We start from the raw sequence: 24,565 nt of genomic DNA, 5'->3' as shown, positions 1-24,565 counted from the left end.
AGAAAATATTTCAGATTTGACTTTTAAGCCTATGATCGTATGACAAAACAATGCAGGTATTAGGCATTTGATAATAGGCTAACTACCTAGTACTTGATCAAACAAGATGAAAAATGTTGAATTACAAATAACCAAATACTCAAATTTAATTTGACCCAATTCTAAACCTTAATACTAACTCAAATTTAATATTTTTACTTTGATTTAATTACATTTAAACTAAATGGCAAGAAATAACTACTAAATAACCTTGGTTAAAAGAAAAATACATACTAATATATTTACTAAACCTAAGGAGAATATTTTAAATAAACATGAAAAACCTAACATGAATATTTTAATTATTTAGCCAAAATGGAACATCATATTTTTTTTTTTTATACATTAATCTAAAAGCAAATGAAACTTTAGATTTAACCACATGAGAACATTCTGTTTTTCATTCAATGCAAGGGTCATTTCAAGACATGGCTTTGGCTTTCCATAAGCCACCGTGACTTTAGAATTTCCACACTTACATTATAAGCCAAGGTCAAGGTTTGGTTATGGCGTCCATTAGGACAAGACTAGGTTTAATTGGAAATGATTGTACGAAGGGAAACCCAACCAAACTTACGTTTATAAAAATGTGGACTACAATAACAGATAACCTTAATTCAGAAGCATAAAACCATTTAAGAAAATGCCCTGGATGGATGCAGAGTGAGCGCAGTCCACGAGGATGGCAATAATTTGGCTGCAAGAAATTAGAGGGAAAGCTAAACAATGGCTGGTCCCACTTGTAGCTCTCCCACATTAAATGGGTATACATCCTCCTTCTTTCTTGATACATCTTGATCAAATCAAAGAATTATTCCGGGAAAAAATTGAAAGGGGGAAACCTAAAAGTTAAGTGTTGGTTAGCTGTGACGATCTGGAGGGACAAGGGTCGATAAAACGTGCTTGCAAGGTGCAGAAAAGCTACAGGGGATAGCTATCCCTGCGACAGATATCAAGAGGATATCAAGAGGAGGAAGGAGAGGAAATTTCTTTTGCATTGAAGAGAATTGAAGAGTATTCAATAGTGAGGAGGGAATGGCGTCTTCATCGGACTCATGGATGAAGGAATTCAACGAGGCGTCGAAACTCGCAGATGACATAAATGCGAGATTAGGGGAGCGCAGTTCATTGCCCCCATCAGGACCTGAAACGCAGCGTCATCTGTCGGCGATCAGGCGTAAGATTACCATCCTCGGCACCAGGCTCGACAGCTTAGAGAATCTTCTCCCCAAGCTTCCTTCCAGACAACCCATGTAAGTAATTTTTGGGAATTTGTCATTTTTCAACCTTTTTTCTTCATGATTTTGTGCCCCGTGAGATTGAAAATTCAGGATCTGTGGTGATCCCATCTGCCCACAACCTGAATTTTGTTTTTGGGTATTTTGTTTGGAGGGGGTAACAATTGGTTCAGTTATAATGATCTTGTACCGCCATCTGGAGTTATTTTGGGGACGGGGATTCAACTCACCTGTAGGGGCATAATGTTGATTTTCTAATGCATCACCCGTAGGTCTTTTGGACTTTGATTCATGGGTTTTCAGGTGATATTCTCAGGTTATCAAGATGATCCACGATGGCTCAACCCGACTAGTGTTAGATGAAATGTACATTGATCCATTGACGATGTCCTATTTTGATTGGATTCCAGATGAGCGTGATAGCGTCTCCACAGGATGATAGGGTTAGCTGATTATTCAGTTTTTCAATCCAAGAAGAGATTGCCCAATTGTCCTTTAGACCACGCCCCCGTGCTCCTTCGCCGACTCGCTCCATATGCTTAAAATTCAAATTTGGTCTAGTCTTTAACTATGGTTACCCAAATTAGTGCCCTGTCATCTCTGATTTGCAATGGCTCTTAATTGCCATGGATTTCATAGGTTAGAAGTCAGAGCTGATGTTGGCTTCAACATAGAGTTATCAGCTAGTGAAACCCATGCATTATACCAAGGTCCTGTTATGACTCCATGGGAATTCAAAGAAGAATCCCTGGCCCATTTGATGAAGATCATTTTGGTCAGATGCTATTTTATATTAAATTTGAGTGGCCTAAAGAGAATCGTTTTTCAATTCAATTTTTTCACATCAGCTGCTCATTTTCTTTTTGTCGGTCATTTACTGCTTTGTGTCCAAATGTGGACAGTCAAGTTGTTAATTTTAGGTATGTTACATGCTAGAGCAATTTATTTCAATTTTCTCAGTTAGCACAATATCTTTTTCAGATTAGCAATCACATCAGCATTAAAGTATTAAAGTAAACTGTAGATAGAACATAAACATAAATCGCAGAAGACAAGCCAAGACAAGAGGACACAAGATGTGGCCCTAGCCAGGGACAAACCCCAATGTGGGGAAACCCTTGATGAATCTTCTTTTATGTTCTTTAAAATTCAGCAGAGAAAGAGAGGGAGATACTACATTTACAATAGAAGTCAACACTTTGACTTTTGATATCTGCATGAGATCAGTGGAAGACATATTGCTTCAACTGATTCTTCAAGGTGACTGCTTCACCTTTCATAGTGTTGCAGCTCGTACTCATGTTGCACCCATCATTGTGCTACACCTGGTCACTGAGTTGCTCCCATCACTATGTTGTTCCCATCATACAGTGTCACTTTGCTGCCCCCATCATCATGCTGCTCCTTACTAACATGCCCATCATGCTGCGTCTTTACTAACATGCCCATCATGCTGCATCTTTATCGCTGCTGCAATACCATGATCTTCATCACTGCGGCAACACCATGATCTTCATCACTGCTGCAACATAGATCTTCATCACTGCTGCAACATAGAGGCCTTTACCGTAGTATCACTAGGATCACTTGCTGCACTGAGTTCCTCTGAGACTATGAGATCACATCTATGTATGATCATGATTTATAATTACAGTCATGATCAAGACTATGATCATTATCACTCTTACACTGCCTCATGCGGTGATGATATAGTCTCCTTCTATATGTATGCCGAGGATCTCTTCATCGGACCCTTGTTTCATTATCAGGTCATGGCAAGACTGTAATATATATATGGAAGAGACAGTGTATAACATTATCTTCATCGAGCTGAGAGAGTAGATCTATCATTGTTGTCCAATGACTAGTCTGCTACAGGAGTGCCATCGAGATCTTGATGTCAAGACTGCTCCTTGTTATGCCGAGATTGTCCAGACTTCATGCCACCTCATCCAAGATCCTCTCTGCTATATCAACCGAGATCTAGCACCTACAGGTATGTCGAGAATATACCTCTATCCGAGATCCTTGCATCTATATGCTGTGTCCTCATTTATCAAGTGTTATGCTGAGACTACAGAGATGTGTGGGCTTTATCATGCCATACGAGATCTGGTCTGCCTGCATGAACAGGTCTCCTTTGACTTCGTGAACACGTCTCCTTTGCTGCATGAACAAGTCTCTATTGACTGCGTGATAGGACTGTGTTTAGGGTTCTATAGGCAGTGTATTAAGGCTCCTCCTTGACAATGTATAAGGGCCACTTGGACAGCATAATAGAGCCTCCATCTTTGACTGCGTATAAGTGTATTAGGGCCTCCATCTTTGACTGTGTATAAGTGTATTAGGGCCTCCATGTTTGACTGTGTATAAGGGCTTCTATCTTTTCTGCTAGGATAATCATACTGCAGCTAGGGCATCATACTAGGCCAGCGTACACTCTTAGTGTCTCTCCTTCACCAAAACCCAAAGACGTGGAGAGGAGGAGATCACATGAAGAGTATATGTGTGTCACAAATGACTTCAAGTCCTCTTCTATTTATACTAGAACGTAGATGATGAATAGACATGACTATTGGGCTTCTCAGCCTACACAAGTTGCTGGCCGACTTGACAATTTGTCTTATAACACAAATAAATTCATAACTCCATGAATACTTATCGGAATCGGATGATCTTTTGATCAATCCTACACCTCTCGATGAGAGGGATCCAATAAAAATATCAATTGCCATAAATAAGATGACCCACATGGAGTTTGGCCCTAGTTGCCAATTTTAACACAAGTATATTTGGCTCTCTTCTTTTCGAGTGCAATGCATACTTGATCCTTTTTTAGGAATAGTCACAAGGTCCAGTTGAATGTCAGAAAAACATTTAATTTGTCCACATTTTGGATCTTGTCCTTTTCTTTGTTCCCAGAATCAATGAAAACAACTAAGCATTAGAAAAGCACCTGTCCCTGTCATGTATATGGTTATAGTTTTAATTTGAATGCAGTTTAAACTTATTCTAGCCAGTAATAACACAACTCTTGGAGCTGCCTCTCATGACGGGGATAGCTATCAAACAATTAACCAAACTCTGCTCTATTTTTAAATGTGTAATATCCCGGGCCTGCCCTTTGGAACATGCTGAAACCAAGGCAAAATCTTCTCCGATTGCACTTGTTAGGACTCCCAACTCATTGGTGTTACTTGATGTGATGCTCTGCGAGAAATGATCCGTCTCCAATTAATTATCCAAAATGGAAATACAAATTTAAATGCGTACTGTTTGCTTCTAATCTATCAAACCATAATTGGCATGACATTGCGTACTATTTGGATGATCAAGCAATCTCCAGTAACTAATTCAAAATGGAAACAGAAATTTTAATTCGTACTATCTGCTTCTAATCTATCAAATTCACCACATTTAGTTAGGTGTTACATGATAAAAACTGAACATTCAAATGGAGATTTTCATAAAATCAATTAAGACCATAAAAAAGGCCTCTTGCTCAAACACTTATTTTGTGCCAGATTGTTGAGGAACATCTTATAAGCTATAACCCCACCATATGCTACATGGAGAGAGTCACTAATCACCTTGTGTAAGAATACACTGATATGATAACAAGTTGTCTGGATAACCTCTGTCCCGTGTCAATGAAATTCCATGCTGAGCACATTCATCAGCCAAGTGGAGCCTGTTCCTTCTCAGTTGCTTGCATACTAATAACTTGTGCTGGGCACATCTATCAGACTATGTCACACGGTTCGAGTTCGAATTCGAGTTCGACAACGATTAAGTTCGATTCGAATTCGAATTTTCCGATCAGGTTCGAATGAGGTTCGACATTAGGTTCGACTATACATATTTTTCAATATATATATATATATATATATATCTATATATGACAAAATAATAGAAAATTTAAAATCAATCCATAAACACATGAACACAAATTCTTATTAGTAAACATACATGAATAATGTAATCATTCTAACATCTAGTTAAATGTAAACATACACAATAGTAGTTTGCAAAAAGAAATGACATAATTTTCAGTCTTCAAAATTTAAATGAATGTCAAATACTAGTAATCTTTTAAAAAATCACATAATCAAAACATGATCAAAATTTAAACATACACATCATTGTAGGACATCTTCAAATTTCAAAATTTTAAATATCATCAAAGTCATCAATACATGGAATTCCATCATTTGGCTCATCTGGTGAGTCATCATCAATGCTAATATAATATGGAAGTCATAAAGACCATTGCCAAATAGTTATAATCCATAAAATTATGGCCTACTAGACTCTAGTATGATCAAAAAGCTCTCAATCATCATGTGCATATGGCATAGTAAAGGCACTAGAATGCTGATCATCAAAGTCATCAATAGATGGAATTCCAACATTTGGATCATCTAGTGAGTCACCATCAGTGCTAATATCATCTTCTTCTGGCTCTAAATCATCATCAAACCATGGCTCGGAGGAACTAGATGCATCTTTGGCCACACTACTCAAGGCCAACTTCAAATTACTGCGAACATAAACAAGGTCTTCCAACCTTGTAGACAATAATTTGTTTTTTTTCTTGGACTGGATATGATTAAAGCTACTCCAGTTCCTTTCACAAGCAGAGGCACTTGATCCCTAGCTCAAAATACGAATTGCAAAACGTTGCAATTCAGGAGTCTCTGATCCATAAAACTGCCACCATCTCCCTGGAGGAATATTGGGCCTATCTTGTACTGCACTAGACCTTGCAAATATTCCCTCTTCCAACCTGTATGCTTGGAGCTGCTCTCTAATTCTCCTGCATTCTTCTATATTAGGGACCAACCGTTCAACTGCATCATAAAGGCCATTCATGACTTCTGCATCATTTGTTCTTTCTATCCCAAAGAGTCTAGGATCCAAATAACAAGCTGCTGCATGTAAAGGACTATGCAACATCTTCCATCTTTCATCAATCATCTCCCATATTGCAATGTACTCATTTTCCTCATTATTAAAAGATTTTGCAATGGCTTCTTTAGCATGATCCATGCCCTCATAAACAAATCCCATGGAAGGGGTATCACTATCAACCATGCGAAGCATATCAACAATTGGTTCACATACTTTTAAGGCCTTTTGAGCATTGTCCCTAAAAGCATTCCCTAAAATCCCCTGTTCCAACTCCTTTCCTTTAGCTTCCTTTGAAAGATGAGACTTTTCCCACTCATTGTTGCTAAAAACACCTCTTATACTCCCTTTTTCTTCAACTAGCCTTTTGATAGTAATATAATATGTGGCAAACCTGGTGTCACAATGCTTGAGCAACTCTCTAGATGCATTATTCCTGTACAAGCTCAATGTGAGTTGATGGTTAAATATGAAGTGAGAAATTTGTTTCCCCCTTCGAACTGTCTCGTTAATCCATGGAAACTTTGCCAAGTCATGTAACAATAAGTCAAGACAATGGGCAGCACAAGGTGTCCAATATATTTTTCTGTATTTATCCATGACCATTTTTCCTGCTCCAACACAATTTGAAGCACTATCAGTTATAAACTGGACCACATTTTCTTCTCCAACCTCAAGAATAGCTTCCTCTAAAATCTTGAAAATAAATTCAGAGGTCTTCTTATTCCCTGATGCATCAACTACTTTCAAAAAAAGTACCCCTTTAGGGCAATAAACCAACACATTAATAAGAGGTCTATGATTCATATCTGACCAGCCATCTGATAAAATTGTCCACCCTGTTTCCTTCCAAGAGTCTTTGATCTTCTGCAAATTGTTTGTAACTCTTTCTTTTGACCTCTTCAAAATAGTGGTCCTTAAGGTCTCAGAACTAGGAGGGAGATATCCTTTACCAAAACCTGCCATCATCTTACATGCGTTGATGAAGTAAGGGCTTTTTGCCACATTAAATGGAATTGCACATTCAAAAAACATATCACCTACAACATCATCAACTTCTTGTTTCTGCATGGGCTTCCAAAGAGTATTTAATGTAGCTGTCCCACTTGATTTACTGATCTTTGACTGAGATGAACTCCCAACACCAACCGTGCTTGAAGAAAGTGCAGATAATGAATTGTAATTCATTGCAATTTCTGTTTGAACATGTTCTCTTTTGTTTTCATTCACTTTCTTAGCCTTTTGTATATTGTCATAATCTTTCTGAAGTGTCTCCTTGAGCTCTGCACAGTGCAGACACATTCTTGCAACCTTCAACGCCACCTCTTTTGCCATTAGTGACAGAAAGTAAGTGGTCCATGACTCTAGTTAAAGATCCAAAAAATTCATTATTACATAACTTGCATTTCAAATGCCTCCCATGAGGCCCGTCCAATTTCTCCACATATTTCCATCCTTCTGCCGTTGACTTTGGAGGTGCCATGACAAATATGTCTGCATTTTTGTTGGCAATGGCATATTAAAATTCGAATTTAAATAAATGATAAAATAGTGAAATTCAATTTTCAAATACAAATAAAACTTAGATATTTTGATTAAAAAGTAAAAAGTAAAAAAATCTATTGAATCATACTAGGTCCTAGAACCCTGATAGGGTGTTTGACTTATCTTTTAATATGGATCACTTTTAAATCTTATTACATGCATATGGAAGTTATCAAAACTGAAACTGATCTGGGATGTCACTGTCTAAAGAGAACAAAACACTAGTTTTGACTTTTGAGTACAATGGTGGATGGATTGAAGACATTTAAGCAGGTTGCAAATGCATCATGCATGCACTTGATTATCAACAGTTTTATATAAACTTTAAAATGTATTATTGTTTTTTACTGTTATGTGGAAATAGGAAATTTAAAGGCATTGCTTTCAAGTTTCAGCAATGATTACCAACAGCCAATAAGCATAATAAGGAAATGAGAAACATGGAAATCCTCTGGATTTCAAATTAACGCCTCTTCTCAGATGCTTATCCTTTATACTAAATTAAAATAAGTTAAAATTGATCCAATGCTTTTTACTTATTTATATGGCATTTATGTGTGCCTAGTTTCAAACTTTCAGCAATGACTACAAACAGTCAATAAACAGAAAAAAGAAATGATAACTATAAGCATGGAAATCTGGCTTTCAAATTAACACCTCTTCTCAGAATCTCAGATGAGCGTTCTTTATACTAAGTTACTAACTAAGTTAGGTTAAATTCGATTCAGTGTTTGTTACTTAATATATATGACATTTAGTTGTGCTTCTAGTTTCTGCTATATTGTAGCCTTGCAGCTGATATATCATTTTGGGTTTTGAATCACTTTTATTACTTTTATTTACTTCTACTATGGTAAGCTACGTTGTGTGCACACCCAACAGTTGTAAGTCAAACCATCTGATTGAATAATGCAGGCTGCAGCACTATAAAACCACTAGTCTGATCTCTATTGTCAACAAACAAATCAGAAACATAGCCAATGAAGCATAGAGCTGCTCCTATTCATGCATTATAAAAAAAATCCAACAATAAAGAAGAACACGCTTTTAAACACTTCAATAAAAACTGAAAAACTAAATGAATGAAAATTGTTCAAACCGGATTGAGAAATGAAAACAGGCTCAGGCAGAAAGCGTGGAAATTTATAATGAAGCTCTCGGATGGTAAAAGGCATATCTTTCGGATTGCACTTCGATGAAAATATGATAGGAGGAGCTAAAAGAGTCTTAGACCTTTGTATCGTCATGAAAATAACTTTAGGTTGTTTTCTGAGATGATTAAAAACAAATTTAAAAGAAAAGCTGGATGCATGTGTACACTGTATAGTATAAAAACTTCAAGGAGACCATGGTGAATGAATCTGATAATAGAATTAAAGAACATAATAAGTTATATCCTCTTCCTCGAGGCTACTAAAACAAAAATGAAGACAGAGTATGCATTAGGCTCTAACAGCTTGGCATCTTTGATAAGCAAGAAACCATGTTCCAGCCCTCCCTAAGTTCCAGGCCTCTATATACATGTGAGTGCAAATAATAACATGAATAGGCTTATCTATCTTAATTCTTAACCTTGAATCTGTTAACGAAGACACAGATATATCATATGGGTATCAAATTCTTGAAGGTAAAACGGCAAAAATATGTCTTCGGAAGAAGTTGATAAGGAGCATAAAAATTGCTGCTTCAAGGAATTTGATAGGCCTCACTGCCTCAGGAAGTATTCAAGGCTCAGCCTTCCCCTCCAGGGCTCTATGTGCATGTATGTGTAAATAATAACATGTATAATAACTATGGGATACATCTATCTATCTTAGCCTTGAATTTGACAATGCAGACACAAAGATGAACATCAAATTCTTGAAGCTAACAATCTCAACTTTTTTGCAATGCTAAAACGCTGCAAAAAAGTATTCCTGGAAGAATTTGAAAGACCACTGGGGAGTCCATGGAGATAGTGGCCTCTATACTAACAAAATATGTATGCTGTCTCAGCTTTCCCCTCCCTCTATATGCTGTGTGCATGTGAATGTAAATTAATAATATTAATAATAACAGTGTGATACACCTATCTTATGGTGTCCTGGAATAGTTTCTGAGACTATGAAATCTCCTTCCTTCCCTTAAGCTCTAACCAGGGTTATCATAAAATACTGGGAAGAACATAATCATAAAATAATAATGGCTTAGATATTGTGATAGGGATGATAAAAAGTAGTCCAACCATTAAGGTTAAAGACTATAACCCTGAGTGTGTTAAATTTAATGGAGGAATATATGAATGAAAAACTAAGCAAAAGAGAAGTTAATGGGACAATCCCATTAACGTAATACAAGTTTCCGAAGAGCATTCCCTGATAGGCTGATACTATAATAGGCAATAAAAACCCATGGATAAACATTTTATAAACTGAAAATAAATTGCAGTGGCAAGATGAGAAAAAAATAAAAGATAATTAGCCTTGAAGTTTTAGGGGCTTAACTCTAAAGCCTGGCATAAACTTCGAAGTATTATAAGCATGAATAACAAGTCTTGGGGAAGGGAATTTTTGTGAATAATTACCCCAATGTAGAAGAAATGCCAACACTAGTTGCAACTTGCACGAGAGTGAAATTGGACGTGAAACTTGATATCTCTGCAAGCAAATGTCTGATGAGAAAAAAAAAAAGAAATATACAGTAACAAGAAATACTACTAAAATTCTAAGCTATATTCCAGCATGACAACCCTAATGTTGTAACTTGTAATGTGGTACTGGTGACCAGAAAATGCATTGAGCGAGAGCATACAAAATCTAATGAATACTTCGGGTGCTGTGTGCACACTGCACACTGGTGCCGCGGTGCGTCGGTGGTCTGCGTGCAGTGTCGTGCCACTTCTCAAAGCCTCAAGCAGCAACTGCAAGCCTGGGCTGAGCTCACATTGCGTGCCCAAACGTCTGCAAACTCACTACAAACAAACACTCAGCCTCAATCAACCCGACAGTGTATGCTAAAACAGTAGCCAACGATTGTTTATAAAGAATTATTTGGCAGGAAGAAGTGCTAAAAAGCGGTATGCGGCCCTTGTTTTTTCCTCTAAAACCGTCAAGAAAACTGTCAAGAAAACCATCGAACCTCAAAAATTCGTTTAAGTCTGCGATTCGGTTTGTTCAAGTTCGATTAAGTTCGTTGAGGTTCGAGGAGTTCGTTTAGGTTCGAATTTGGCTTGAGGTTTAGCTTTCAGGTTCGCCGAACCTGAACGAACTTCAAATTTTTTTACAGGTTTGCCGAATTTCGAACCTGAAGCTTCAGGTTCGCCGAACCCAGAAAACCGTCCAGAAAACCATGGAACCTCAAAAATTCGTTTAAGTCCACGATTCGGTTCGTTCAAGTTCGATTAAGTTCGTTGAGGTTCGAAGAGTTCGTTTAGGTTCGAATTCGGCTTGAGGTTCGGCTTTCAGGTTCGCCGAACCTGAACGAACTTCAAATTTTTTTACAGGTTCGCCGAATTTCGAACCTGAAGCTTCAGGTTCGCCGAACCCTGTGACTTAACTATCAGATATGACTTCCACTCTGGGTAAATTTGCCAAAGATGGCCTTCTCGCCATGAACATCTACCAAAGAAGGTAGTAACTACAAGTGAAGGACAATCTCTTGTTGAACACATTTACTAGGTCAAAGCTGGAACACTTTTTAAAGATGTAGCAAGAAGCTTAATATTGGCTTGATAACCATATTCTTCTTACAATTATGGAGTATGATGGAAAGCTAAAGCTCCTGGAGAAGAAACATAAACTAGCTAAGGAGAAGATTTCCCCTTTAGAACAAATCAAGATAACATGGGCTGAGTCAATAGTAGTGTAAAGGAGATTAAACATGTGCAAATGTAATTAAACACAAGGAAGAAAAGAAGGAAGCTTGTAAGATGGCTATGGGTTTAGATTTAGGTGATGATTTAGATTGTGAATATTTTGAACCTCAAGGTTGAAGTTTGCTGAACCTTTTGACATAGAGTTCAATTGTAGCTTACCTTTGTTGCAAAAGGAGGGTGATGGCAATCTGTCTAGGGCTATTAATTAGATATCTACCTTCAAAGAGAGGGAGATGTGAATCAGATTGAGTACTTACAGAAGTCTTAGAAGTTAGAACTCGAGCAACATTGCACTGTTGGAAAACCTTTAAAGTTTTGTAATCATTCTTCAGTTATGAATTTTGTATTCAAGGGGAAATAAATTCTTTAGTATTTTGTGTTAAAAGGGGGTATTAGAATAAGTGACACGAGATAAAATATTAGGAATCCAAAGTCTTAGCAATATGAAATAAAGTGTAATATCTCTACATCTTTCATCTCTTTTATGAATGTTTGATACCAAAGTTCAACATTGGGAGGCTGCCAGCTGCAGGTAATTAGTCTGAGAGTGAATATTCTTTGGTTTATCATTGTTTAAATTCTAATCAGAACGGAGTTCTGTTGGATCTGGAAATCAGGGAATCCACTATTCAAAGTTTCAAACTGATTCCTAGATCTTGATTGAGGGCATCTATCTCAATCATGCATCTGAAGCTTTCCTTAACCATCACTACAGTTTGAATTTGCTTTATCCTCCATATACATTGCTACTCTTACCTGTCCTGTTTATGGATGCTCCTCCTACCTTTATTTTGTTTTTATTCTTCTTCATACTTGATGAGATAAACCTCTAGGATTGCTTGTTTGATAAAACTTTCTCGAGCTTGATTTCTACTTTCCACATTTTCTGATAGTGGAAGCCATGAAACAGTTAATCAAGCACTTTCAACAAATAGGTTTCAACTTTCAATCCAGCCCAGCTCTAAAGAGTATGTACCTGCAAAGTTTGCCCTTTTTCCTCCTTCGTGCCAATTATTTCTCTATAGGTTATGAGGGGCCTCTAAATGAGAGTTTATGAATTTTTCAAAGAGTGAAGTTCCTGAGGACTGGGGTTTTTGCAGAGAAGTGGACAACAATAAGTTTTTGACATCATCTTCATTATTCCCACTATCTTCTTTTTATCTTCCAATTGTATTTTTGCATTACCCAAAAACAGTGTTCCTTCCGTAGTTTTTAAACTCAGCTAACTTGGACTGGAACTTGGCCAAGTTGAGCCAGTTGACCCCAACTGAGTCAACTTGACCTTCTGCTTGGTTTAGGGACCTGTTTGGTATTTACTATTTAACTGGTCCAATTCGGCTGATTCTGCATGTATTTGGCCTATTTGGTCCAAGACTCCAACATTCCACATTTTTTTAGGAAAGTCAATTTTTTTTTTTAATATATAATACCTAAACCCTAATTCCTAGCAGCCCTAAACAAGGCACACTATAAAGAGACCTGCCCACCTCTATTTGCCCCACACCTCTCTCATTGAGCATTTGTGAGCATTTGGGGTTTTGAAGCGGCTTTGATTCTTGAAGAGTTGTGATTTAGAGTGACCATACAATGATTTAGTGGCTTATGCTAAGGATCCCATATCTAGCAGTGGTGATGGTTTGATGATTGATTGTGTGGTCAGTGATTTTTAGTAGGCCAGTAGCTTGTAGCATGTTTTTGGCTCTAAAGGCCGTTTAGAGCCCCATGGATTCTATATTTTGTTTTTGATGTGTATTGCATCAGGTGCCATTTTGATATAATCACCATTACATGGTATATTTTTTTCCTCGGAAGAATTGTAGCTTTCCATTAAAATGAAAAAGTTACATGCTGTAGATGCATTTCATGCATTCTCAAAGGCTGTCCAGGAAAAAACAGACAAGAGCCAAACAAACCCATAAATAACTGGCTATATGGTCACAAAGTGAAAGTATGCACATATAAGTGCCGAGTCCTGACAAAATATCGCAGCACAACATAAATAATAGGTGCTGTCATAGTCTAGAGTCATGTGAATGTCTGACAGAGAAAAAACCAAAATATCATGACTGCTATCACTAAGATAGTCCATACAAGAGCAGATCATGAAAATATCACTATACAAGTACAAAAAAGATCATATGTATATCCATCGAAGGCAATTATCCTTCTATGAAAGGATGATGATAGTATTCCTGCAAGTCTCCTCCTAGATGCTCTGAAATCTTCTGAGTACTCAAATCCTGTCGAGTGTCTGCCTTAGACAAAATGTCCGCCACAATGTTCCTTTCGCTGTAAATATGGCAGTAAGATATAGAATCAAAAGATTGTTTTAAACATTGTTCCTCAGGGACGCGTCCCCCCACCTGGGAGACATGTCCCCGTGCTTCCTTGCACTCTGGGGACGTCGGAAACATGAGGAAACTCGAAAGGGGGATGTTTCCTCCCAAAAAAGGAAATGCTTCCCGCGTTTCCAAAAAAACTCAGGGTCAAATCATTAAAAAAATTCAAATCCCTAATTTTTTTTTTAAAATATTATAAATATACTATGAATCGATTGGGGGGAAGGGTTTTTTTGGTTATTTCATATTTGGGCATTACCTTGAGCAGTTATGCTCATTTGTCATTTGATATGTTCTTATGTTGTTTGCTTTTCTGTTTGACTTCAGTTGTAGACTTTAGTTTGTTTTGAATTTTGATATATGATATATTAGACTTGATTCTATAAAAAATTGAATCTTGATGTATCAGACTTTACTCTTATTTCAATATTCAGTATTCACAGTTGGAACTTCAATATGGTATAAACTTTTATTTTCATTGTACAATGTTACAGTTACATGTATAATTGTATCATGCTTTTCGTTTTAAATTTGTTTCAATTATATGATTCATCGATTTATCCTTCATGATGTAAGTGTTATATAATGATAAAGACAATTAAATTATAAAATTTCAATGATATACGTGTAAATTTTTAGTATTTTACTATTTTTGCCGGGGTCCCTTATGTTATTTCCAATGTTGCAAAAATCGCGATTGGGATTAAATTGGTGAGGGGGAAAAATCGGAAAAAAGTTGGTAAAAATCGTAAAATACAAAAATCTTAATTTTTTTTTGTTAATATCTAAAGCATATACAACATAAAATAAATACATTGACACATAAATATGATAAAAAAACTAATATATAAGATGTGTAATATCATTTCTAGTGCTACATCACACATAATAGTGAATCATGCCTTGAATGGTAAGTCCTGACTCCTGAGTCCCAACTCAGCCTCAAAATATCAACAAAAAATATAATAATGTATCTCATATCATGAGTCACAATGTCATATACAATGAAATGAACCAAATAACTAATACTACTAATTTCCTCTGCCCCTCTTGCGAGATAATGCAATAACTTTCCCCTTCCCTCTAGATGTAGATGTCGGTGGAGTTGGCAGTGGGCTTTGCTGTGCTCTAAAAGTTGAAGAACTAAAAGCTACAGGAAGTAGACCATGTCTTCTATTGGTGGCAGGGGTAACCTGGGTAGGAGGTGAGGGTAACCTGGGTAGGTGGTGTCACCTCCTCTTCCTCCTCCTCCTCCTCCTCGCCTTCCGCTATCTCCTGCTCTAACAAACCATTGATAGACTCCATGAGAGGCCTCTCGGCCTCAACCTTACATGCTGCTGTGGTGTCAATCCCATCCAATGAGATGTTCTCCATATCAGGTATCCTCTCAAGCTGCCTCACCCACAATCAAAGATTGTAGTAAACGTAGATCATGTCATTAAGTTGCTGGGACTCCAACCTCTACAAAGATCATACAATAATAATTATAAAAAAATATTATTTAATGAATTCAAAAAATTAATTGGAAATTTGGAATATTTTAAGTTTTAAGTTTAACTTGTTGTGCTTCTTGTTGTGTATTTTTTCAAATACACTCTAGTTGCGCTCGCATCCTGAAGAGCTACATGTTTGGCTGAGGATTTGAATGGCAAACTTTCGCAGATGGGGTACTCTGGCACCATAGCGAGCCCACCATGCATCTACAACAAAATTACAAATAAGATAAACATAAGAAAAAAATGAAATTTGAAATTTGAAGCAAAGTATGAAGTTATGAACTTGAAGAGATAATGAAATTTGAAACAAACTAAAAAAAACTTGGCATTTTAGTCTTCCTATCAACCACAACCATCTTAAAGCTAAATGTGCCACTTGCCATCCTGTATATCTCCATTTCTTTGGAGATTTTTGCACGTTCTGCTGAAGATCGCACTATCCTCTGAACACAGGTTAAGAATCTATCCATGATCTCAGTATGAAATAAGAACCCACATGTGTAAGAAAATGCGGGGTTCAGGTAGATCCCTGCAACATGAATGGGATGATGGAGTGTGTTGTTCCATCGTTCATCAATCACTTCCCATAGGAGGAGTTGTTTCTGAAACCCCTCATCTCCCTTATCATCATAGTAGGCCTGAATGGATTTTTTGGCCCTGTCCATGGCCTCATACAAATAGCCCATTGCGGGTTTCTCACCATCAACTAATCAAAGAATCTTTACCAAAGGTTCAGTAACGCTGCACATCTCTTGCACTCCCGCCCAGAAGTTTTCCTGATATGAAACTAATCTGCATATGGCCTCTCCCTTTGGTTTGCCGCTAAATGTCAAAGCATGACACTCATCTGAAAGAAACATTCTCTTCACATCCCACATAGAATTCAAGAGGGATTGAAGAGATATGAAACTGGTGGCAAATCGTGTAATGGCGTGGTGCACCAACTCCTTGTTGTTGGTGAATTTTCTCATCAAGCTAAGCACAGATGCATGATTATATATAAATTTTGTAATGTTTTTTGATGAGTCAACAATATCTTTGATAAAGGAAATTTTTCCTTCGTCCTCCAACATCAAATCAATACAATGTGCAGCACAAGGTGTCCAAAATAAAGTAGGATGCCTCTCCATAAGCATCTTGCCAGCAACAACATAATTTGCAGCATTGTCCGTTATGACTTGGACAACATGTTCTGCACCCACCTCCAAAATAAACACATCCAACTAATCATATAATAATTTTGCATCTTTGATATCTGAAGATGCATCAACATATTTCATAAACATTGCTCCCTTGGGACAGTTAATCAAGAAGTTAATAAGGGTTCTCCCCTTTTGGTCAGTCCAACCATTTGACATCACAGTGCATGTTGTTTGTGCCCATGATGCTCTAAACTCCTCCAATCTTTTGGTGCAGTCAACTTTTTCATCTTGAAGAATGCAGCCTCTAAAGTCATCATAAGAAGGGATTTTGTATCTTGGGCCAACAATTGCAATAGCACCAACAGTAGGCTGAAAAAATGGATTATTCCTTGCAACACTGAAAGAAATATCACTCCAAAGGAAAAACTTGCCCAACAACTTGTCAGCTTGTTCTTTTTCATTTTTTAGGCATTGAAGTGATAGATGGTTGTGAACCAACTGTGGTTCTAGGAACAAAAAATGATGAGGTAGCTACAGGGTTGGTTGTAGATAGTGATGCTGAAGTAGAACCAGCGCCCCTTCCATATTCACATCTTAACACACTCCCTGCTAGTTGCTTCTTCAAATCTGCTTTGGTCACTTTGGTTTGCTCTAATTCTTCAATGATCTCATGGCTCTTCGGATGATTTCCACATTTGTATTGGTGCAAGGCTCCATATCATGGCCAGGGATTTGTGCAAAGTGATACTTCAATCTATAAACCCCCCCTGACATATGCTACCCACACAACTTGCAAGACAAATTTATTCTATCAAATCCTCCATCAGTCTCACCAAATTTCTTAGGGTCCAATTTCCTTGGCATGTTTGTAACTTGGTTGAACTTTTGAGTTTTAATGTAAGATGAAGTTTGAAGTTGAACTTATGGCACAATAAGAATTGCAAGTTACAAAAATTAAAAATAAAATTATATACATGACACAACACATTGAATTTTTGACAAAAAAACCTCAACTCAATCCAACAATAATAGAAAATGCACATTCAAACCCAATAAAAAATGATGCAAAAAAATAGAGCACAAGAAAAAATTAAACTAATAAATCTAACAATCAAGTTTTTGCATTTTTGACCAAAATGAACCCTCTCCGCTTTATACAACAAAAATGAAAAGAAAAACACCATCAAATCCACCCAAAAATCATTGATAATCAATGGGTTATAGAAACCCAAGCAAAAACAAGAAAAAACCAAAACAAAATGGCCAAATTTGGTGTCCATACTTGGAAACCACGGTTTGCCGAAGAAATTTGGTCCAAACATGAAGTTTTCTTGCTTGGGATGCTAAAATCTCCCGTTTTTCTCCTCCTCTACCCTAGTAGACGTCTTTCTCTCCTCCTCAGTTCTCAAACAAGTCCGCTGTCTGCTAAAAATGAGAAATAAAACTCATCAATTTGCTTATAAAACAAGCTGTCCCGGAGGGTTGCGATTTTTTCAGCGATTTTTTTGAAAAAAAACTTTGTAAAAATCGGGCGATAATATCGGCTGAGTCAAAAAATCGTGATTTTCGCAACATTGTTAAAGACCCCAACGTCCCCCCACATTTCCGAAAAATTGGTGGGGAGATTTTGCATAGGCAGCTCTTGCGTTTCCCTTCTCTCCCGTCCCCATGTCCCAGAAACTTGGTGGAACACTGGTTTTAAATGTATGATCTCCTCCGAAATCGGAAGCAGGGTGTGATTGTGGCAACCATTACATGGTATATCTTATATACACGAGCAGACTTTGCATATTTTGTTTAATGGCTTGGACTTTCAAAATTTATTTTTTCATTAAATAACCAAATTTGAAACATTTTATGTAATTTTTAGTAAACATTTTATAAGTCCCCACAGATTGTGTAGTAAGTGCGGAAGAGGAGCTTTTAGAGAAGTACCCATGGTGGACTGATACTTGATGAAGAGATGGAAAGCCTCACTACTACTAGCTGTGAGACATCAACAAGTAACTCAATGAGAGAAGAAGAGGCACGCCATGACGATAATCATCACTAGAACCATCACTAGAAAGAAGTGACAGGAGATCTTGGTGGACCATTAACAAAAATATCATCAAAGATAGCTGTGACATAGTGTGTAGTGGAATCATAGAGATGATACTGCTGAAAGGAGTCACTATAGGTGACTATAATTTGGTGAGGAGTATATTGGACAGGTGATATATTAAACCTTCCATCAGGTGGGTGGATCCAAAAAACATGAAATGTGAAATAGAGGGCTTCTGCCCACGTAAGCCCTTATAAGAAGCCATATCAGAAATTGCACCAGTAGGTGTGTGGTTGATGGTAAATGTCATTGAAACTTGAAACAACTACTTATTTCCAAAAAATGAAGCTTCATGTTCTGAGAATGAATCATATAGTGGGCCATTTCCATGATAGCCATGTTCTTGTGCTCAGCCATACCATTTTGTTGAATATAGGGACAATCTTCTACCAAGAGATGCCATGAGAGCAGAGAAATTGTCAGAAAGCATTACCTCCCCCATCATAGTATAGACACTTGATCTTTTGCGCACATTGTGCTTTCAACAAGAGTTTTGAATTCCTAAAATTTGCCAGACACCTCATTTATGTGTTTAATGGTGTAGTCACATAGAAATTGAGAATTATCATCAATAAACGTAAGGAAATATTTAGCTTCCACAAGAGAAGTGGCCATGGGATGACAAATATCACTATATATTAACTCAAGGGGCCTAGAGGGCCTGCCTTGAGTTGTCCTTTGGAAATGAATCTTGTTGGTGCTTACCCGTCACACATCCCTTGTAAACACCATTTAGAGGGTTGATCTCTACCTGGCCATTTTTTTAAAGTACAAGTGATTCTGTCTGTTAATATATATGGTGGAACTTGCATTCAGGGTCAGAGGTAACCATGTGAAACTTAGTGAAAAACATAAAGACTTGAGCTGTCCAATTGTTCTTGGCATCTTCATTGTTAGATTTAAATTAGAAAGGCTGAGAACTGTAGCCAGTTTGCATTTGTCTGAACTTAAAATGCTATAAACAATCTTCCAAGAGAAGGTGGCGTGGGCTGGCCAATTGCCCTATGAAACTATAAGCGGAGATAACCAGTTCTAAACATACTATGACACACACCAGATGATATAAACATAAAGCTTGATAGGGAGACAAAGGAAAACTTGAGATTAAACCTCCTCCTCAAGAGAAATGGGCTACTTTATGTTGCTTCTGGCTTGAAACTTGGAGTCCTCTGCCGCTGTTGAGTCCTCCACCCTCCACAGTATATCTTCGTTCTGAACTCCCTTGTCATGTAGTTGAGCCACAAATTGCTCCCAGAAGGGAGTTGTATTTGTCATCTAATAATCATACAACATATAACCTTATTTTAAAAAATTAACCATATATGATATAAAATAAATTCGATCATATTAATTCCAACACATTAATAATACAGATATTAATATAACATATAACCTTGATTTAAAAATTAACCTTATATAATATAAAATAAATTTTATAATATTAAACATCATAATATAATACATAAATCATATTAAATTTAATTTTAATACCTTCCTTTTTATCATTTTAGGGTTTCCTTGTTGGCTCTTCTCTGTTTACCCCATCCTTTACCTATTTATCTAAACCTCCTGCGTGATCAGTCTGTCACATCTCTTTTTCGTCCTGATGATGAACCACAGTAGTGGGTTTGAAACGTCGATTAAACATTTATGAATGCGATGGATCCGGAAATCAAATTGCAACAAGTTGAAGAGTGTCCAACATGTGGTCCAGTATAGGATTATCCTGTTCTGGTTAGCTGTCTACAGTACAGGTGATCATCTCCTTGTTGTGTCAGTATAGGGTGGTTGTGAATAAATAATGGGTGACCCTGCTTTGAGAGATCCCCATGTTTGGCACAGTCTTCTCTGGCTACTTATCAATCTTTTGGTTGCAGGTGTCTCTTATGTTTTGAGGAAATATATTTTCCAATTTGTACACCTGGTTGGTGGCGGCCTTGTGTCTGGCAGCAAAATCCTTTAAAATTCTTTGGCTTCAGACTTCTCCATCCAAGTGTGAGGCTGGGAAAGCGCCTTTTCCTTTTGGCTTTGGCATTTTGGTGGTTTTCCTCTGCCTCTGCTTCTCGGAGCGTCTGCCCCAGTGTCTTCACATTCTTGCTTGAGACCAGTTACCTCAGAAATTAGCAGAGGTGTAGTATAATCCATGCCAGCAGTTGTTGAACTGGTAATTCTCTGGGATCCCCTACCAGAGTTCTGGTCCTCATCTCTCTTTTTCACAAAATGTGGATTCTCAGTTGCGCAACAATGCAGGCGGAGAGCTACAGAGTCCCTTACCTTAGAGCTACAGAGTCCCTCACCTCCATCACGGCTATAAGTAAAACCTATCTCCTTTTACCATTGCTATAAGCCATTTTCTTCCATGGTAACTCTCAGGATTCCATGCATACCAGGTGCACCGTCTTCCATTGCAGTGGTACAGGCTTCCTCCTGAACTATCTCTGCACAAATGAGTCCGGCCTCGCCTTGTCCTGTCGCCTTACCTCTAGAACACTGGTGATCTATCCTCTTCACCTGCAACCATAATGGTGCTTACTATTACCCAATCCAGGGATTTTGCATATGTTGTTACATATTTTTATTGCTACGTTTAGTGATAATAAAAATGAATTAAGAGCTGGTGCACAATTTTCCAAAATTAAATGTGCATGCCAATTTAAAATCTCATTTATAAATGCATATGTTTGGCATGATTCCTTGCATTGCACTTAATACTGAGTTTGACCTCCTCTTCTCTTTTTCTTTGATTTGATTTTGAGATTGTGAAGCTCAGGGATCAAACAAAACTCTGTGCTCATTTGACTCATGTTCTCACCATGGCTTGGGAGGTCTGCACTGGTCACTTGCAAATTTTAGATCACCGCTTATGCAATCTGTCATGAGCTTGTCTGCTTGAGTTCTTGTAGTGAAAATAGGTAAACTTCAGATGTCTTTGAAGCTTTAATCAAATATGTCTTATTCTTGGCATATACTGCTACTTATAACTTTTGATCAGATTTCATGTTTTTATTAGATTTCCATTTTTATTTCTCGGCCTCATAGGTAGCAATTGAAATTTCAAACTTAGTATTTCATTTTTGGACACAATCCATAATTCCTTGTTTTAAATGTATACTGTATTTTCTAGTATCTTTCGGGCCTATTCTTGTACTTCCAGTATTATTAATGTTTGTTTGTTTGCCAGTTTTTAAGTCGACATCTCTCCCCTATCTCCTGTTCCTGCTAACCAGCTAATTTCAGTGTGTAATATTGTTGAAATATTGGATGCAAACAGGGGAACATTTTCTGGCTCTTTGCTCTTCACTATAAAATTAAAATCCTTTAAATGATGTGACCTAAAGATGCATGTGCACTGTCATACTTTAATCTGATCAAGCCGCTAAAACGATCAAACACTGTCTAGCATATCAAATTTTTTCACAAGGCTGCAAAATCACATCTTTGAAATTCTCTTCATCCTTGATTTACCCCAGCTTTGTGGTCACTTTTAGTTTTGGTTCACGGTGCACCTTTACTACTCGCAACAAATTTGTTAAGAATCAGCAGGAAGTTAATGCCCAAATAAATAAAAGCAAACGTGTTGAGAATTGAAGGCCCCTTGGAAAGATAGGTTCATCTCAAGAAAGGTTTTGAGGAGTGTAAAAAACAGGTTCTGCTTCAGATACCAGAAAAATGAAGCCATTATTAGCACAGGGTGCCTGTTCTTGTAGTTGCTTGATTACTTAAACTCTGTGATTGAACTACAATTAGCTGTAGAATATCAAGTAGTTATATAGCTGCTTGCTCTAGGTATTTAGGTTGGCATTAACCGTAGGAGATTTGATGTTTGTTCCAAAGTTCCTCTGATATGTTCTAAGATTGATTTGACCTTGTATAGCATTTTAACAATGTAGACACGCTAAGTTTGTTAAGAATCAGCAGGAAATTAATGCCCAAGTAGATATAAGCAAAATTTTTCAGAATTGAAAGTTCCTTGAAAAAATAGGTTCAATTCAAGAAATGTTTTGAGTGTAAGAAACAAGTTTTGTTTCAGATACCAGAAAAATGAAGCTATTGTTAGGAGCACATGGTGCATGGATTTGAAGTTGCTTGATTACTAAAACAAAATGAGATTAAAGTACAACTAGCTATAGAATATCAGGAACTTACATAGCTGCATATTTTAGGTATTTAGGTTGGCTGTTAAAACTGTAGGGGAGTTGATTGTTGTTCTACAGTTCCTCTGATATGTTCTTGAGCTTTATTTGAACTTGTGTAGCATTTTGACAATGTATACATGCGACATTTGACCAAAGCCTTGTCTTTATGCAGAACGGAAAAGGAATTACATCGACGACAAGACATGCTTGTCAATCTTCGGTCAAAATCAAACCAGATGGCTTCTGCTTTGAACATGTCACGTTTTGGTAACAGGTGACGATGAACATTTAAATGGAAATTATTTGTTAGATCATCTCAGATAATGGCATTACTCTTTAGGAATCAATTACAATTACATTCACATGTGACTAATTTTAGACCATGTCATACATCAGGAAAACTGGATGGTACGGTTATTTTTGGATATACAGATATCTATTTTGGGAGCATTAAGGCTTGAATTTTGAGGGATAGAACATAAATTGCAATCAAAATGATATGATTACAGAAGTGAAAAAAATAGTCCTTATTATGTTTAGTATTTTGCAGGGGTGACTTGCTTGGTCAAGATAACAAACCCGTTTCAGAAATAAACAGAACTGCTGGCTTGGATAATTATGGTCTTGTTGGACTCCAGCGGCAAATTATGAAAGGTTAATTATTAGTAAGTTATGTTTATGATTTTGCCATTCTTGATACCTTTTCTAATATTAGTGATGTTCCTAACACTGATCTGCAAATCTGGAGCAGAACAAGATGAGGGTCTTGGAAAACTAGAGGAGACTGTAATAAGCACCAAGCACATTGCGTTGGCTGTCAATGAAGAATTGGATTTGCAGACTCGGCTTCTTGTATGATCTTGAATGCAATCTAATTTCATAAATTCTTCTTTTGTGCTGTTTGAGTCAATTCTTTTTTGCCTTAACTCAATATGTAACATCCCGTTTTTACTCTTTGGGAAGTGCTACATTCTTTTTAAGGGTTAATTGCTGCTTTTAGTTTCTGATGTTGTTGTTTGGTAATTCTTAACAGGATAACTTAGACCAAGATGTTGATGGAACAGGCTCACGGCTACAGGTTTGTTTAATTTGTTTCTATTTTTGGACTCATCTCAATTTTTTTTTCTTTTTTTCTTTTTTCTTTTTCAGGTGGTCTTCAAACTTGTGTTAATATTGCATTGTATTGTTTGGTCCAAATATTCCTTTAATTTACTGAGCAGCGCGCACAAAGGAGATTGGCGGTGCTGAGCAAAAAGGCAAAGAGTAGTTGCTCCTGCATGTGCTTACTGGTGATGGTTATTGTGCTTGTCATCTTGGCAGTTGTAATTTGGGCACTTATTAAGTACTTGTAACTTGGGCATGGCTACAGATGTGCTTATATTTTGGTGAAGTTGGTAATGTTTTAAATTGCTGCACAGTTTATTGTGTGATCTTTCTCCTGATTGTGTGTTTATGAATGGTCGGCCTATTGTTCTGACTCCTAATCTATTAAAATTTAATAATATTTATTTGTCAATCAAAGAAGTTTGACTCACTAATAGTGTCTGTCTTTTAATACTTGCAAAGGCTTTTGACTCATTGTTCGTGTTCAACGTGTAACGTTACATAGTGTTCTTGCGTCAATGGATCAGAGAGTTAAAATATTTAGATACATTTACAATCGTGATGCTTGAAGATCCATTTCTACTATGGAAAACTATAGCTTGCAGTCTGGAAAATTGTAAATCGTCCATTCTTTGGAAAACGGAAAAATCTGAACCTCAAG

At 37.1% G+C, this 24,565-nt stretch overlaps 1 protein-coding gene across 1 annotated transcript; it reads left to right on the top strand.

Annotated features, from left to right (window-relative positions):
• The first annotated feature begins 805 nt into the window (after positions 1 to 805).
• Positions 806 to 24,334, top strand: LOC149205971 (syntaxin-52-like). Its single transcript, XM_089395241.1, has 6 exons — positions 806 to 1,292; positions 22,973 to 23,074; positions 23,351 to 23,454; positions 23,552 to 23,652; positions 23,834 to 23,878; positions 24,021 to 24,334. The coding sequence occupies exons 1-6, from the start codon at positions 1,075 to 1,077 to the stop codon at positions 24,150 to 24,152; spliced, it is 702 nt and encodes a 233-aa protein (XP_089251367.1). The 5' UTR covers positions 806 to 1,074; the 3' UTR covers positions 24,153 to 24,334.
• The last annotated feature ends 231 nt before the right edge of the window (positions 24,335 to 24,565 follow it).

The sequence above is a fragment of the Pinus tabuliformis genome, chromosome 1_2 (assembly GCF_031772625.1).
Source record: "Pinus tabuliformis cultivar Carrire ecotype Pingquan chromosome 1_2, CPIR1, whole genome shotgun sequence".
Lineage (NCBI taxonomy): Eukaryota > Viridiplantae > Streptophyta > Pinopsida > Pinales > Pinaceae > Pinus > Pinus tabuliformis.
Note: the sequence above shows the minus strand (reverse complement) of the source record. Positions and strands in the feature narration are given on the sequence as shown.